The following is a 17,125-nucleotide window of genomic DNA, read 5'->3' on the forward strand; positions in this document are numbered from 1 at the left end:
TCCAGACTGGAAATCTTGTTTGATGTCATTCCTTTGGAGGAAGGAACATAGTTGAGTTGAGACTACTTTTTCCAGATCTTTAGATATAAAGGGTAGATTCGATATAGGTCTGTAGTTAACTAATTCTCTAGGTTTTTTTTAATAAGGGGCCTTATAACCAGCAACCTTATAATTTAAGAAAAAATATATGTGTTGCTGACGCATAGAAGCTTATTCATGCATTTATGACATCAAGACTTCACTACTGTAATGTGCTACTTAGTGGCTGTTCTGCATCATCAATAAACAAACTATAGTTAGTTCAGAATGCAGCTGCCAGAGTTCTTACCAGGTCCAGAAAATACAATCACATAACCCCAATCTTATCAAACCTTCACTGGCTACCCATTAAGTATCGTATTGCCTTAAAAGTTCTTTTAATCACTTATAAAGCCTTAAAGGGTTTAGACCCTACCTACCTAACAGAGCTTCTTTCACACTACAACCCATCACACTCTCTAAGATCTCAAAACTCAGGACTTTTGATAATACCTAGAATAACTAAATCCACCAAAGGGGGTCGAGCTTTCTCATACGTAGCACCTACACTCTGGAAAAGGCTTCCCGATACTATTCGAGGATTAGACGCACTCGCCGAATTTAAATCTAGATTAAAGACACATCTTTTCAGCCAAGCATTCACTTATTGCAAAATATGCTAAATAAACCACGGGGAGACTGCTGACATTAGATCTTATTTACTAGGTGTTTATATAACAAGTTAAACTATTCATGTACTGTGTTTTACCTTTTTTGTGTTTTTCTTATTTATCCCCTGTAAAGCTGCTTTGTATAAGCGCTAATAAGCTTTTAAATAAAATTGAATTAAATTGAATTATATGCTTTAGGCATATGTCCTAGGAAGGAGCATCTCTTCCAGTAGATTTGTAGGTTTAGGGTCTAGCATGCATGTTGTTGATTAAGATGATCTAATGATTTTAGATAGTTCATCGTGATCTACGGTAGAAAATAATCGCAATTTCTCCTTAGGGTTGCTGTAGGTAGTTGTTTGTTCAGTGGGTTTCACTTCTGGTTGGATAGTTATAATTTTTTTTCTAATATCTTGGATATTAACTTCGTCCACATTTATACAGTGACCTTTATACTGTACAATAGCCAGAATACATTTTTAAGATGTTTCTTCCTTAGTATTAAGTGTTGATACATGAAGTACCATGACTTCAAAAGAAATGTATTTAGGATTAGTCTTCTGGGAAATGCGAAAAGAGTTATTGTAAAGTGCAGCAACACCTCCCCCTCTTCCCTTTTAGGCGAGGCTCATGTTTATAATAATAATCTTGGGGAACAGACTCATTTAAAGTAGTATAATCATCTAGCTTTAGCCATGTTTCTGTCAGACAGAGCATGTCTAAAAGATTGACAGTTATGTAGCTAGGTGGTTTCTAGGCTTTTTTAAGCTGTTTTTAAACTGCTAGGCAGTTTTTATATTTATAACGACAATCTTATTATTTTAATATTAATTAAAAGAAAACTATCTGATTGCACAGAATCATTCCACTTTATAATGAGAGTATCCCACCTTAGTGTGTCACACAAACAATATCAGTACTGTTCATTGTGGATTTTTAATGTAAAGGACATCAAAATGGCCTATATGTATTATTATTTGTATAACTTCAGATAATAATTCTAAGAAAACTATCTGATTGCACAGACTCATTCCACTATAAAATGAGAGTATCCCACCTCAGTGTGTCATACAAACAATATCAGGACTGTTTATTGCAACTTTAAAAAGTCTTAAATGACACATTTTATGACACCTTTAGTTTACATATTTTAATACTTCATATAATGTTAAATATATTGTTTTAATTTGGTGATGTTTTATTTTATTCTTTGTGGATTCGCTCGCTAACGTGACAATCTGTGGGTCGCGGCATTTATGACAGTGTTTTGTGTACCGTCTCCTCCCGTGCACGCAAACAGAAGAGAAAAGATGGATAAGTTGAAGTTTAATGTGATTTGGCTCCAAGATATGCAATATAGTGATGGTTTCCCTATGCAAGCAATAAGTATTGAGGCTACTTGCAAGATGGACCAAAAACATTCAATTCAATGGGAATTAAAGCAGTGTAAAAAGCACAAAGCCACTGTACACTGAAACTTTATTTCAAATGATTTACATGTAATATCTTTGTATTGTATTGTTTGTACTTTTGCAATCGTTGTGTTAACCATGTAGAGTAGTTTAATAAACAACCATATATTCACTTGTGATGAGTTTTATGTGCTCAATGCTCACATTGCAAAGTCCCTTAAACCATGTTAAGATTTACGCTACCTTTTTTGTAAATTATTTTTGGTAAAGTCACGTTACTTATGGCAATGAGATAACGTAAAGTGTATTAATCATTGATGCATTCGCTGGACGAATGAACGCCAATATTGTTATACTGTACATTACCAATCAGAGACTGTAAAATATTTAATCACGGTTATTATACGTATTTTACTTTGAGCTAAACCAATTCCTTGACTGGAACTGATGTTTTAAATAACTGTAATTTGATCTTGATAGATCTGGTGGAGAATTGTATTTGGTGAGCTAAGCTTATCATTATTGTAACATGCAGCTAAAACCGCTACACAGGAAATGTACTATACAGTTTCATATAATTAATACTATACTTCTGTATTTTTGTGTGATTGTCATCCAAAATCTAAGTAGTTTCAAAGAAGCTTTTGGCAGATGTCAGAACAAAGTCAAACACACTAAGAAGACAAGTGCAGGAGCTAGATGAGCTGGATATGTAAATTAAGAAAAAGGCTTCTGACAAATATTATGTACCTATTTGATATGTATCTGTTTTGATTTATCAATTCTTCTGTGTAAAAACAGTATAGGGTCCTTGCCACTTGGTTAAAAGCTTGTGTGTTTACATTGGTAAAAGTAGCAACACTTTCTGCCCAGGCTGAAATTTTTGGAGCCTGGCATGTTGGTCGCATCACCTTTTCTGTGTTTGTTGCTTTTCCTTCAAATTCTCTTTGGCCTGTTCTCGGTACTGCTCCAGCCGATCTCTAGAACGTACTGTACTATCTGCTTCTCCTTCTTCGCATCAGGTTTCTCCCAGCCTTCCTTTAACAGGTCATCCATACAGGAGTTCAAAGGATGCCTGTCAATGCTTGAGGTAGCTCTCTTTAGGCTCAGGTGGCCAGCCCATGGAACAGTGTGTGCAAGAGGAGGTTCACAACAAGAGGACGACAACATAAGGGTACAACTAAACGTGCCACATCATCGCTTTGCATTGTAACGTAGTGGCCTTGGAAGAGTTTGTTTTTTGAGTTTATGTTGGGCGCCAGACAGTTTACATTAACTGTCGCAAACTCTCTTTGACCCGTTCAGCAATTGAATAACACATTTCAAAGTCAAAAAAAATGTAAATAAGATTATTATTAAATCAGTTCAAATCAAACATTTGGAAACGTACATGCGCATGATATCCATAGGAGCATGTAACAAAACCTAAGATTAAATTAAACAACTTCTCACCAAACCCCAAATAAAGAATCTCACATTGAAAACGTAAAAGAAAGTTAGTTGCTGATTAATATAATTTATAATCCGCTATGTCTTTCGAGTCTTTTGCATGTCAATGTACTTATTTCCCAATGGATACTTTCCGGTAAGTCCTAGAGCATGCAGCTGTGTAATTTCCTTCCAACTTCTTATCTTTGGACCTTTAATGTGCGCATTGGTCGATTCCAAAAAAGGAAAAAAATAATCTTCAAACCGTTTATGGCGTGCCACCGTTTGCAGAGGAGGGCCGTCGGTTCGTCTTTAAACTCTGCTTGTGTTGAATACACATCCACGGAAGCGGGATGTAATATCCACAAGGTTCACTTGAGTAAAACCGAATTCCAATCCAACATTTCAACAAACACACGCTACTCAAGTTTCCGCTATTTCCACCGCGCTCTGACGTCCGTCTCTCCTTTCTCGGATGTCATTTCCTCTCTTTTATCCAATATCCATCGCCTTACCTCCAGACTTTATTATTTTTCGTTAGGATAAATTATAAGATTAATTATTAAGATGAATTTGTTACAGATTTGTACCTTTTTTGTGACTTTTTCGTTTGCTGAAAATGATGAACATTCAGCGATTTGGAGTATGGGAGGTGAAGAGCATACGAAGAGCGTATTCGTTACAGCATATATATAAAATACCATTCAACATTACAAATTGTTCATTGCCTAGCTTTGTCAGATTGTCTACAAAAATATTCACTTCTTCTGAGTTTGCAGGTCTGGTATTAGAAGGACTTGTGATAGTAAACTAAGTAAGGTCACAAAACTCTGGACTTTTGATAGTACCCAGGATATCACACAGGATAAAAGCATTTTACTCCTTGTAGTGAGATCTGCCTTAACACTAGAGGGCGACTCGAGTTCATTAAGGAATGTAGAGTAAGAAGGGAGAAGAAAAGTAAAGGGAGCTTAACTGAGCTGTCTCCGTGTCATGATGTCTCCCCTTAGGATTTAAGAGATACCAATCAGTTACACTCCTAAACTCTCCCAGTTTAAATCTAGATTAAAACACATCTTTTTAGTAACGTTGTTCTCCAGTAACGAAATAGTAAAAAATGCACATGATAGTCGTTTACTTAAAATAATATAAACAGCAGCAATGCTAATCCTTCTCCTTTTGCTTTTCTGTTTCTCTCTCTTGAGGATTCACATCCTAAATAGGGTGGCCATACTTCCGGATTTCGGCTGGACAGTCCGGATTTTAAGCCCCCTGTCCGGCGTCCGGGGCAGCCTCAAACCGGACACTCATTTGTCCTCATTTTTGGAGTTGTGCTGAATCGGCCTAAACAAAACCCGCTTTAGAACATTTATTGGGACGTAGCAGCATAGCGTCTGAAGCCGTAAGATCTCTGGTCAAACATATGATGGTGTCAAATAAATACCTGATATATCATTGGTTAAAAACGTAAACAAGCCTCCATGACGTGGAAGTGGAGTCCACGTGGTGGCTTCGTCACATCATAACGGTAACTTGCTGAAACGTCAGACCTCATTTAATCCGGAATGGACAAAAGAGCACAACTTTATATAAAAAAGCAGTAGAGACACTTTTCATGGATGTCGCTGTGAAGTCGACGTTTGTAGTCAAGGGACATGCGACATGCCAGCACAGAAAAACAAAAGTAACCGACGAGCTGCAGGTACATCTTCCCTTAGGCTTAGGTCAAATTGCCTGGCAATGAATAGAGTAGGCTGTTTCAGAATCACTGTATCATGATACCATCGATATGATGCACAAAATTGTATTGTAGTTGCGAATACACCAGAGTCCTATGCAATTTTTCTTGCCTCACTAAATGCTGCAAAGTGTCCTCCTTTTTGGTGTTATGGAAATGGCCACCCTAATCCTAAAGTAAGTAGAGTTTGGATCCAGGATCAATTGTGAAGACTTCCGATGACACAAACACTCACAAAGACTTCAGATGATGGCAAATATAGATGGACATACAAAACTGCTAAATATTATATATTGTAATCACTGCATAGATTTGCAGATTTTCTCATATTGAGATATTCCTATTTATTGTCCACAAAACTCTTCTGTGATTTGATACCGCTCTGTTAACAGTAACTCCCGCCTTCTACATTTGATTTTCCACCTCACACAGAACTGCGCTGCGGGCAGCCTTATCATTACAAGTTATGCAATGACAAGATATAAGAAAGCAATAAGCCCCAAGAAGCAAGGGGTTACAGTGCATTTTATAACAGCTAAGGGCATTGTGGCACGACATGAAGCGGAGTAAAAAGTCCTTTGCAAATGTTGCTGGCTGTCACACTCTATGCACATGATCCCAGTAGCTGTGGAATCTTAGTTGTCATAACGTAAAAAAAAGACTTCTTAAAACAGACTTGAACACAAAAAGAGTTTTACCGCATAAGCTGTCACACGATCCTTGCTGAAGAACTTCATCTCATCAACACTGTCAGAATCAACCCCTGAACTTTTTATAAGTGAAAAATTGCCAGCACTATTCGCTACCAAAATATGGCACCAATCCATATTAAAATAATAACACTCTTGTTGCCAGTCAGCAATAGGCCGTGAGTATTTTCACATGGTGGCAACAGAGACAGTGACCAAGTGGGACATTTGTGGAAGAAGACATAAGTTTGTTAAAGTGCTTATGTTTTTTTCCAACATTAATTCCTTTCTTCTTCATCTCATGTGCTGAAACAGTATCACTGAAAGATCCATTAAAGTAGTCAAAAACACGACTGAGATATTGTTTAAAGCTGTGAACAGCGTTTACATGTATGATCATCATTATAAAAATATGTCATTCTGCATGTTAAATGTATATTATAAATAAACAAGTAGGTCTATATTCAATAATGGTGTTTATAAAACATGTTCATAATGTTTTTATTTAGGTTTAATTGCAATTTTGACAGCTGATTTGTAAATGCTTTTATTTTGTAAAGTTTAAAGTCCCATTCTCTCATATCTTTTAAAACATTTATTTAAAAACCTTTTCTCAATTTATAACACATTTCAAACAATATAAAAACTATTCCGCAGAATTCCGCAGATTAAGGAAAAAAAAAATAACAGAAATAACAAAAAAAGTCTGCAGATTCCGTCTGGCCCTGGTCATAAGTGTAATTATAAGTATAAAAAAAATACAAGACAAGAGCTAAGACCTGCCACTTGATGGAGGTACGTCATCCCACGATGATACTATTATCATGCAACAGTGCCTTCGTGTTTTAAATGCGATTCCTGACATTTAGTGGTTGAGATGAGAAATGAGAAAGCTTTTTTACTCACATGTGTGGACTGAGCTCATAGAAATTCCTATTGCGATAATCCTCCACCTTCTCTGCTGTATAGATGGGCAGGGACTTGTAGGGGTTCATGGAGATCACCACACTTCCAATGTATGTCTGCAAAGATGGACAAAAAGCAACAAAAACAGCTCATCAAACTGCACCAATCATCAAACAAGAAGTGTCAACACTGCATGAAATATAGCTACTGATCCGAGATGAAAAAAGCAAAAAATAAGCAAGTCTTTCCAGGTTGTAGTGGCAACTGATTAATTCAGCCCCTGGGTACTTTGCTGGTTAGACCTTTGTAAGAGTTAAGCCAGCTTAAAAAAATGACAGAAATTGTGGCTACTGCAAAGAAGTGCAGACTGATGCACTTTGATTCTTTTTGTTATTGAGCCATTAAGCTGTGAATTCAAATAAATTTGTATTATTTTCTACATTTACCACGCATTTGTATAACCATCACGTACCCAACCCTGATTTAACTAAATGTACATGCGTACATACATATATAAAATTAAATCCAGATGACCAAACAACAAATGAAGTATAAACGGCTGCATGAATTTATTACAAGTGCATAACAACATACATTATATGAGGTGAAACAACTAATTCAGATGATGTCGTGAACGTGGTGGAAGAACCCAAGTGCAGGCAGCGAGGATGAAGGGGTTAACAGAAGGGGCTTTAATATATATATATGTAAACAGAAAAACAAAAACCCACGAGGGGGTAACAAAGGAGTACATAATAGCAAAACACGATAAATTGAAAACTAAAGACTCAAGAGCTCAACTATAACACACTAAGACTAACTTGACACTGAAAGACTAGACTTTACAGTATTTGACACGACAAGGCTTAGGACAGGGTAACAAGTACAACGAACCAGCACAAGACAATAGACATGAGGGCATCTTATAGGAAAACTAACAAAGGAGATAACAATGGGCAGGTGTGGGTAATGAGACACAGGAGGAAAGCAATACTAGGAACGAGAGGGGCGGGGCCAATGACGAGACTGGAGAGAACACATATTATGTCCTGATTGACCATAATATGTTTCTCTCCACATAAAACACGTGGGTCTGTCATGATTCTGCCCCTAGACCAGAAAACCAAGACAAGATTAGGCAGAATCATGACAGATGAACCATCTGTCATTGACAACTCGATGTGTGTACACATGTAAACACATTTTGTAGACTGATATGAACCATTTGCTGTATGTGTGAATCGTTGGAATAAAACACATTAGAATAAAGATTGTTCTTATTTGCTTTTTTCAAACCTGACCCTACAACCTAAAAAACCAGGGAGGACAGGAATGAGTACACTAGGAGATTGAAAACTTGCCAGTTTCACTTAGCCTGTTAAGAGTTTCATTTAGCCTTGGAAGGTAATGTATACAATCCCTAAAACACAGTTTTGATCAGCTGGCAATACTTAATGTACATTTGTGATCCATGTAAATCCCCAGCTATAAAGTCTACATGAACCCACCCTGCTAAAAATATGTATTCAATAAATTCTAGTGGTTTTTGATTAAAATACCATTATGGACAAAATAAAAATATTGTGTTCTATTAATTCCCATTTGCATCTTTTGTGTTTTGGGCAGATTTCCATTACATTTTGTTGGTTGCCCTGCTGAAAAGATAAAGATATCCTATGAAAGTATATTCCTTAGATTTTTATTTAGTTTAACAAATAACTACAGTGCCCCTAAGGAGAAATTGCACTTATTTTCTACCGTAGATCATGATGAACTGTATAAAATCATAAGATCATGTAAATCAACAACATGCATTCTAGACCCTATACCTACAAATCTACTAAAAGAGATGATCCAAGAAATTATAGATCCTCTTCTTAGCATTATAAACACTTATCTGACACTAGGACATGTGCTTAAAGCATATAAGGTGGCTGTTATAAGGCCCATTGTAAAAAAAAAAAAAACCTAGGTAACTAGTTAACTACAGACCTATATCGAATCTACCTTTCATATCTAAAGATCTGGAAAAAGTAGTCTCAACTCAATCATGTGACACCCTTTTTCATCTCTCTCCACTGGCTACTGGTTGAAGCCTGTATAAGATTCAATTAACTGATTTTTGCCTACAGGACTATCACTGGATCTGCAACGGCATACTTTCACACCCTACTACACTCCTACACCCCATCAAGAACCCTGTGTTCAGCAAACGAGCGGCGCCTTGTAATAAGGGCATTCAATCGCTTTCCCGCTCATTCTCCTTCACAATTCCTTCCTGGTGGAACATTCTTCCTAACGCGGTCCGGTCAACCACATCTCTCACAACCTTCAAAAAACTACTTAAAACCCATCTCTTCTGTGAATACTTGACAGACAAATGAAAAAAAAACCCTCTCAAGTGGTCACAGGTAGTGGTCTAGCTTTTGTTGAAACTATTAACTTTGTATTGGCACCTGTCGCACTATTACTCTTTTATGACATATCGCTTATTGCTCCCTGAACTCTTTGTAAGTCACTTTGGATAAAAGCGTCTGCTAAATGACTAAATGTAAAATGTAAATAATAACATTTTAGTAGATGCATTTAAAGGGATAGTTCGCCCAAAAATGAAGATTCTGTCGTGAATTACTCACTCTAGTTGTTCCAAACCTGTATCAATGTCTTTGTTTGGTTTCACACCAAGAAGAATGCTGGTGACCAAACAGTTAGTGGACCCCATTGACTATCATAGTAGGAAAAATTACAATAGTACTCAAAAGTGCTGTTTGAAGGTCCAAGAACTGTTTGGTTATAAGCATTCATCAGTTCAACTGATGTTCATCAGAACAAATAAATGTAAATGACATATTTGATCATCAGTAAATTACATTTTGTTATTTTTGGGTGAACTATCCCATAAATACGGTGTCATACATGATTTTCCCCATGAAAGTTAAGTACAATTGTCTGTTCCCATAAATGGTATTAATTGGTGCAGCCAATAAAACTGACCAAAGTTTAAAGATAAATAGAAGGACCTTTGAAGCATAATTCTAAGTCTTATTGCACACAATCGCTGATACTGGATGGATTACCAATTACCTATTGTGTCAGAGCATCGATTAGATAAGAACAGAAATGAATAGGGAATTCTGAGAATTAATGTTAACCCACATGAACCCTCACAGATGAGCATGTACAGAGACTGAGTCAAGAGTGAGTGTGACCATATGTTAACACAGTTGTGAACAAAACGCTTTATGCTCCCCGCAGCAAGAAGCTGCACTTGCGCCTGTTCGGCACATCTCACTAATGGGGCAATTGACAGCACAAGTAAGAGAGCTCTAAATCAAGCGAATGGTGCACAACCAGCACTATGACACACGTGATAAGGGCACATGAATGACTATCATGCGTCTCGGGACGAGAAAACATGGCGAAGCTGTAATTCTGCCCGGCGGAACCACAACTGACTCTGGTGAAAGTCCACTCCCAGAACTGGCACTTTACACCAACTGTGTAAAGTGATCCCCACGCTTCTGCGACAAAACTGGACTGCAAACAGCGCGCATAACAAAGGTTATTCCTTTACAGAAAAATGCAAAACAGGACTTTAATGGTCCAAATAGTCAACCAATAAGTCTATTACCAGTTATGAGCAAAATAATGGAAGCAATAGTTAGTGAGAAAATGTTATCCTTTTTTTAATGACAATAGTTTACACTCTGGTTTTCAGCATGCATATTGAGAGGGGAACTTAACAGGAACAGCATTAACACATATGACAGATGATTGTTTGGCACAGAATGATAATAATAATTTAGTAGGAGCAGTATTGTTCGATTTTAACTGAGCATTTGATGTACTAGATCATACTGTAAATTATTACTGGACAAACTGAAATGTTTTAAATTTACTTCTCATACCGTACAGTGGTTTAAAAGTTACCTGTCTAATAGGTAGGAAGTTATTCAGATGTGAAAGAATTGCAATGTGGTGTGCCTCAAGGAAGTTATTTGGGACCATTATTATTTTAAATTCTTACCAATGATCTCCCTTTTGTTTTAAAGTGTGCAAAGAAAGTTATGTATGTCAATGATACAACATTATATTTATCAGCAACATAAATTGAGCAATTATCTATATTTTGAATAAGGAATTACAATTGGTTGCAAATTGGTTGTGGAATAATAAATTAGTTTTAAATGTGACAAAAACTAAAAGTATTGTGTTTGGTTCAAACTCAAAATGTAAACTCAAACCACAGTTCAAATGGTCTGTGAATAATGTGAATATTGAACAGGTAGAGGAAATTGGACTTCTCGGAGCGACATTAGACAGCAGGTTGAAGTGGTCAAAACAGATAGAAAATATGGTAAGAGTTATGGGAAGAGGCCTGTCAGTTATAAGGAGATGCACAACATTTACAAACAATGATTCTTACTTATTTAAATTATTGTCCAGTAGTGTGGTCAAGTGCAGCAAGTAAAGATGAATAAGCTACAATTAGTCCAGAACAGAGCTGCACGACTCTAATCAAAGAGCCAATTTAAATGGAATGCTTAGGACTTTAGGTTGGTTATTGGTGAAGGGTAGGATGATTATGTTCCTGCTTTGTTTTGTAAGAAATATTTCTGTGTCTAGAATTCCTAATGTCCTGTATTGTTAACTTATATATAGTAGTGCAAGTCATCATTTTAAGACCAGGCATGCGTCAAAAGGATGTTTTTACTTCCTGTTTCAAAAAACAATGCAAGGCATCGAACTTTAATATAGAGAAATGAAACCCCGGAATGATTTACCATCTGATATTACAGATTTTTTTCTAAATATTTAAAGTATTATGAATGACGCAATGTATTACAAATGGTTAGTTACATTTTTTTATTGACTTGATGTTTATTGTTTTTGTTTGATGTAGATTTGTATTTTATAATTGTTGCGACCCCAGGAAAAGAAGCCACTAATGGGGATCCAAATAAATAAATAAATAAAATAAATGTGACTGAATGCAAAAGCTTGGAAATGAGAAGGAATATAGATACAGGAAAAGTTTTACTCCAGCTGTAGCTGGAAGCTCTAATAAATAATTAAATATGTACTTACGTAGATCTCGTTGCGATCAAATCGTTTTTTTAGATTGTCAATAAATGAGTCTTCTGACAGGGGCTCAAGGAGGACCATGTCCCCCACCCCTATCATGTTGTCTAGAAGTGATGTCTTCACCTCCATTTTGGACATAATTCCCCTACAGAGAAAACAGACAAATCACAGCAGTTCACCATTTATGTATATCTCCAGTTGGATTAACATTTTGGTCAGTGACAAAACACTAAATGAAAACTTTGAAAAGTAATTCACAAATGACTTTGTAAATTATGGTTTGAATAAAAAAAGACACTAAAAATAAGTGTCAATGTGTTATCTTCTCCCCTTGTTTAACAATCCATGTAGGCAATTTTATTTTTTAAATATGAGATATACGAGAAAACCAAAAAACAGAAAATTATAGGCTACTAAAAGCAGAGGTCACACCGGAAATTGTCATTGACAGATTTTTATTAACAGAAACGGAAAAATCGGAAGGCCGTCTGCGAACGCCTGTGTGCGGTCCGTATTTTTTCACGTGCCCATGTTAACGGATGAGATCATTCACACAACAAGCGTATGCGGTGCAGTTCGTCAGTGGAGCGATCATTTACGCATCGAGTGTATTTTTGCTGTACAGCACGGACTATTTTAAAGTGATAGCTCCGGCATCATGCTCAAATTGAACAGGAATTGACACAGAAAGGCAGTAATTTCACCATAAATGGATATAAATTAAGTTTACTACAATTTTTTATTTACGTTATTTGTTTAATTAAAGCAATAAAAGCTGTTCTACGGTGTTTATATTGTGTGCTTGGAAGGTGCTTCTATGCAAAAAGAGTATTACAGTTGTTAACAGTATATTTCCCTCCATCCATCCATCCATCCATCCATTTTCTTCCGCTTATCCGGGACCGGGTCGCGGGGGCAGCAGTCTAAGCGGAGATGCCCAGACATCCCTCACCCTAGACACTTCCTCTAGCTCTTCCGGGGGGACACCGAGGCGTTCCCAGGCCAGCCAGGAGACATAGTCCCACCAGCGTGTCCTAGGTCTTCCCCGGGGTCTCCTCCCGGTCGGACGGGCCTGGAATACCTTCCGGGGAAGGCGTCCGGTAGGCATCCGGAACAGATGCACAAGCCACCTCAACTGACCCCTTTCGATGTGGAGGAGCAGCGGCTCTACTCCGAGCTCCTCCCGGGTGACCGAGCTTCTCACCCTATCTCTAAGTGATCGCCCAGCCACCCTGCGGAGGAAGCTCATTTCGGCCGCATGTATCCGGGATCTTGTCCTTTCGGTCATGACCCAAAGCTCATGGCCATAGGTGAGAGTAGGAAAGTAGATTAACCGGTAAATTGAGAGCTTCGCCTTGCGGCTTATCTCTTTCTTCACCATGACAGACCGGTACATCGACCGCATTACTGCAGAAGCTGCACCGAACCGTCTGTCAATCTCCCGTTCCATCCTTCCCTCACTCGTGAACAAGACCCCAAGATACTTAAACTCCTCCACTTGAGGCAGGAACTCTCCACCAACCTGAAGTGGGCAAGCCACCCTTTTCCGACTGAGGACCATGGCCTCGGATTTGGAGGTACTGATTTTAATTCCAGCCGCTTCACACTCGGCTGTAAACCGTCCCAGTGCATGCTGAAGGTCCTGGTTTGAAGGGGCCAACACGACAACATCATCCGCAAATAGCAGAGACGAGATCGTGTGGTCCCCAAACCTGACACCCTCCGGCCCCTGGCCGCGCCTAGAAAATTACGAACAGAACCGGTGACAAAGGGCAGCCCTGCCGGAGTCCGACATGCACTGGGAACAAGCCCGACTTACTGCCGGCAATGCGAACCAAGCTCCTGCTTCGGTCGTACAGGGACCTGACAGCCCTTAGCAAAGGACCACAGACCCCATACTCCCGAAGCACCCTCCACAGGATGCTGCGAGGGACACAGTCGAATGCCTTCTCCAAATCCACAAAACACATGTGGATTGGTTGGACAAACTCCCATGAACCCTCCTGCACTCTGTAGAGGGTATAGAGCTGGTCCAGAGTTCCACGGCCCGGACGAAAACCACACTGTTCCTCCTGAATCCGAGGTTCTACTATCGGCCGTATTCTCCTTTCCAGTACCCTGGCATAGACTTTCCCGGGAAGGCTGAGAAGTGTGATCACCCTATAGTTGGAACACACCCTCCGGTCCCCCTTCTTAAAAAGAGGGACCACCACCCGGTCTGCCATCCCGGAGGCACTGTCCCCGACCGCCACGCGATGCTGCAGAGGCGTGTCAGCCAAGACAGCCCCACAACATCCAGAGACTTGAGGTACTCAGGGCGAATCTCATCCACCCCCTGAGCCTTGCCACCGAGGAGTTTCTTGACTACCTCAGTGACTTCGGCTTGGGTGATGGACGAGTCCACCTCTGAGCCCTCAGCCTCTGCTTCCTCAATGGAAGACGTGACGGTGGGATTGAGGAGATCCTCGAAGTACTCCTTCCACCGTGCGATGACATCCCCAGTTGAGGTCAACAGCTTCCCACCTCCACTGTAAACAGCGTTGGTAGGGCACTGTTTCCCTCTCCTGAGGCGCCGGACGGTTTGCCAGAATCTCTTCGAGGCCAGTCAATAGTCCTTCTCCATGGCCTCACCAAACTTCTCCCAGGCCCGAGTTTTTGCCTCCACAACCACCCGGGCAGCAGTCCGCTTGGCCTGCAGGTCCCCGTCAGCTGCCTCAGGAGTCCCACAAGCCAACCAGGCCCGAAAGGACTCCTTCTTCAGCTTGACGGTTTCCCTTACTTCCGGTGTCCACCACCGGGTTTGGGGATTCCCGCCTCGACAGGCACCGGAGACCTTACGGCCACAGCTCCGAGCGGCCGCTTCGACAATGGAGGTGGAGAACATGGTCCACTCTGACTCAATGTCTCCAGCCTCCCTCGGGATCCGGTTGAAGCTCTGCCGGAGGTGGGAGTTAAAGATCTCTCTGACAGGAGACTCGGCCAGGCGTTCCCAGCAGACCCTTACAGTACGTTTGGGTCTGCCGAGTCTGTCCAGCTTCCTCTCTCGCCATCGGATCCAACTTACCACCAGGTGGTGATCAGTTGATAGCTCCGCCCCTCTCTTAACCCGAGTGTCCAAAACATATGGTCGCAGGTCAGATGAAACGACCACAAAGTCGATCATCGACCTGCGGCCTAGGGTGTCCTGGTGCCACGTGCACTGATGGACACCCTTATGCTTGAACATGGTGTTCGTTATAGACAAACTGTGACTAGCACAGAAGTCCAATAACTGAACACCGCTCGGGTTCAGATCAGGGGGGGCGTTCCTCCCAATCACGCCCCTCCAGGTGTCACTGTCGTTGCCCACATGGGCGTTGAAGTCCCCAAGTAGGACGACGGAGTCCCCAGTCGGAGCACTTTCCAGCACCCTTCCCAGGGACTCCAAGAAGGTCGGGTACTCTGCACTGCCGTTCGTCCCGTAGGCACAAACAACAGTGAGAGACCTAACCCCGACCCGTAGGCGCAGGGAAACGACCCTCTCGTTCACCGGGGTAAACTCCAACACATGGCGGGAGAGCTGGGGGGCTATAAGCAAACCCACACCAGCCCGCCGCCTCTCACCATGGGCAACTCCAGAGTGGTGAAGTGTCCATCCTCTCTCGAGGAGTGTGGTTCCAGAGCCCAAGCCATGCGTAGAGGTGATCGAGGCACTCTCCTCCGACTGCCGCCCGATCCACTATGCACCGACCCCCTATGGTCCCTCCTGCACATGGTGAGCTCACGGGAAGGCGGCCCCACGTCGCTCCTTCGGGCTGAGCCCGGGCATGCGCGGAGTTTGCGGGGGGGCAGGGGGAGCAGTGCCCCCCCTGGCGGCTGAAACGGGTAATTGCATTGTTTCAACAAAAAAAATAATTGCATTCTTTAAAAAAATTATATATTGTAAATATCTTAAATAAGGATAAGGAACTGGCTGCGGTTGACGATGGGAGCAGCCAGGTTTTCCTCTCTTGCGATCCTTCACATCGAAAGCGACATTACGGCCAAGCTCTCACCTGAGACCATTATCGACGCATATGCTGGACGCAAAAAACGAAAATTACTGTTGCACTAGTCTGGACAATGTCTATGTCTGTAAATTTGATTTCTCTGCCAAATAACTGCTTTAAACTCAACACACTGCTTTCAAAATGCTGTCTTTTGAGGGATGGGGACGGGGGTCCCACTGATATAAAAATTAAAAGTGGGGAGTATTGTGTGACTGTCAGTTGAAAATGTTCCGTCTTGTCACACTTATAAGAGAAAGGCAATTTTGTATCTATGCATACTGTAGCCTCTCACATGGCGTCTTTTTTATTTTTTCCCCTTGTCTCAAAATGTTTTAAATGTTTCATGAAGTACAACAAAATGCGAAATATAACTTGTTTTTAATCGCTCTCATTGCCACAATGTGTTTTGAAAAAAGGAAAGAAAAACTTTAAAAAATCTTTTCGTTTTGGTTGAAGATAATATTTTAACAAAAGTGGTCCGCATTTTATTGCGTTGATCCTAATTGTGTCCGAAGATGCGATGCAAAGTCAAGTGGCTTACCTGTTTACTAATAGAATGATTGTGTTCTTGTACTGTTTTTTCTTCTTCTTTGGGTTAAAAATAAATATATGTGTTTATTTAGCATGTTTGTTGTGTCCATATGTGTTAGTGCTGTGTTCCCCAATTGATAGCCCAGGTCCCAGCTGCTACAATGATTTTTTTTTTGCCCCCCCCTGGCTCGAATGTCAAACTCCGCCTATGAGCCCGGGTATATTTCCCTGTCAACTGTAAACTGATTTACAGCTAAGAGGTGTTTTCAGTGTAGTTCTTATGGTTTTACAACAATTTACTGTGATGTGGCATTATGGGATTGCGCGGGCTAAGAGTTTGAAAACTGGTGACTGGAGCAGGGCAAGAACAGTTGAAGATAAAATGCACTATTTTCTAAATTTTTGGTAAGTTAACTTAAATTTACGTCCATAAATATTACAATCTAATGTAATACTTAATGCTGTTTTAGCGATTCATATTTTGAACAGAATTCATAACGGCAGGACTTGTCAGCAACTGCGTGTTATTAGGAAATTTTGTGAGAATTTTGTGAGAAAAGTGATTGATATCCAATATTTTCCCCCCAAAACGTTACGTTTATTTAGTAAAGGGATGTGT

The 17,125-nt window shown here is 40.2% G+C and overlaps 1 protein-coding gene across 4 annotated transcripts in view; it reads right to left on the bottom strand.

Annotated features, from left to right (window-relative positions):
- The window catches only part of myo1b (myosin IB), a 175,516-nt gene that overhangs the window by 124,267 nt on the left and 34,124 nt on the right, over positions 1 to 17,125 (bottom strand). For all 4 annotated transcript variants that reach the window (XM_079463941.1, XM_079463939.1, XM_079463940.1 and 1 more), the window contains exons 2-3: positions 11,951 to 12,092; positions 6,863 to 6,978 (exon numbers count right to left, since the gene is read on the bottom strand). In XM_079463941.1, the coding sequence (XP_079320067.1) occupies positions 6,863 to 6,978; positions 11,951 to 12,085 (251 nt within the window). In that variant the 5' untranslated portion in view covers positions 12,086 to 12,092. The remainder of the gene's footprint in view (positions 1 to 6,862; positions 6,979 to 11,950; positions 12,093 to 17,125) is intronic.

The sequence above is a fragment of the Barbatula barbatula genome (assembly GCF_947034865.1).
Source record: "Barbatula barbatula genome assembly, chromosome: 9".
Taxonomy (NCBI): Eukaryota; Metazoa; Chordata; class Actinopteri; order Cypriniformes; family Nemacheilidae; genus Barbatula; species Barbatula barbatula.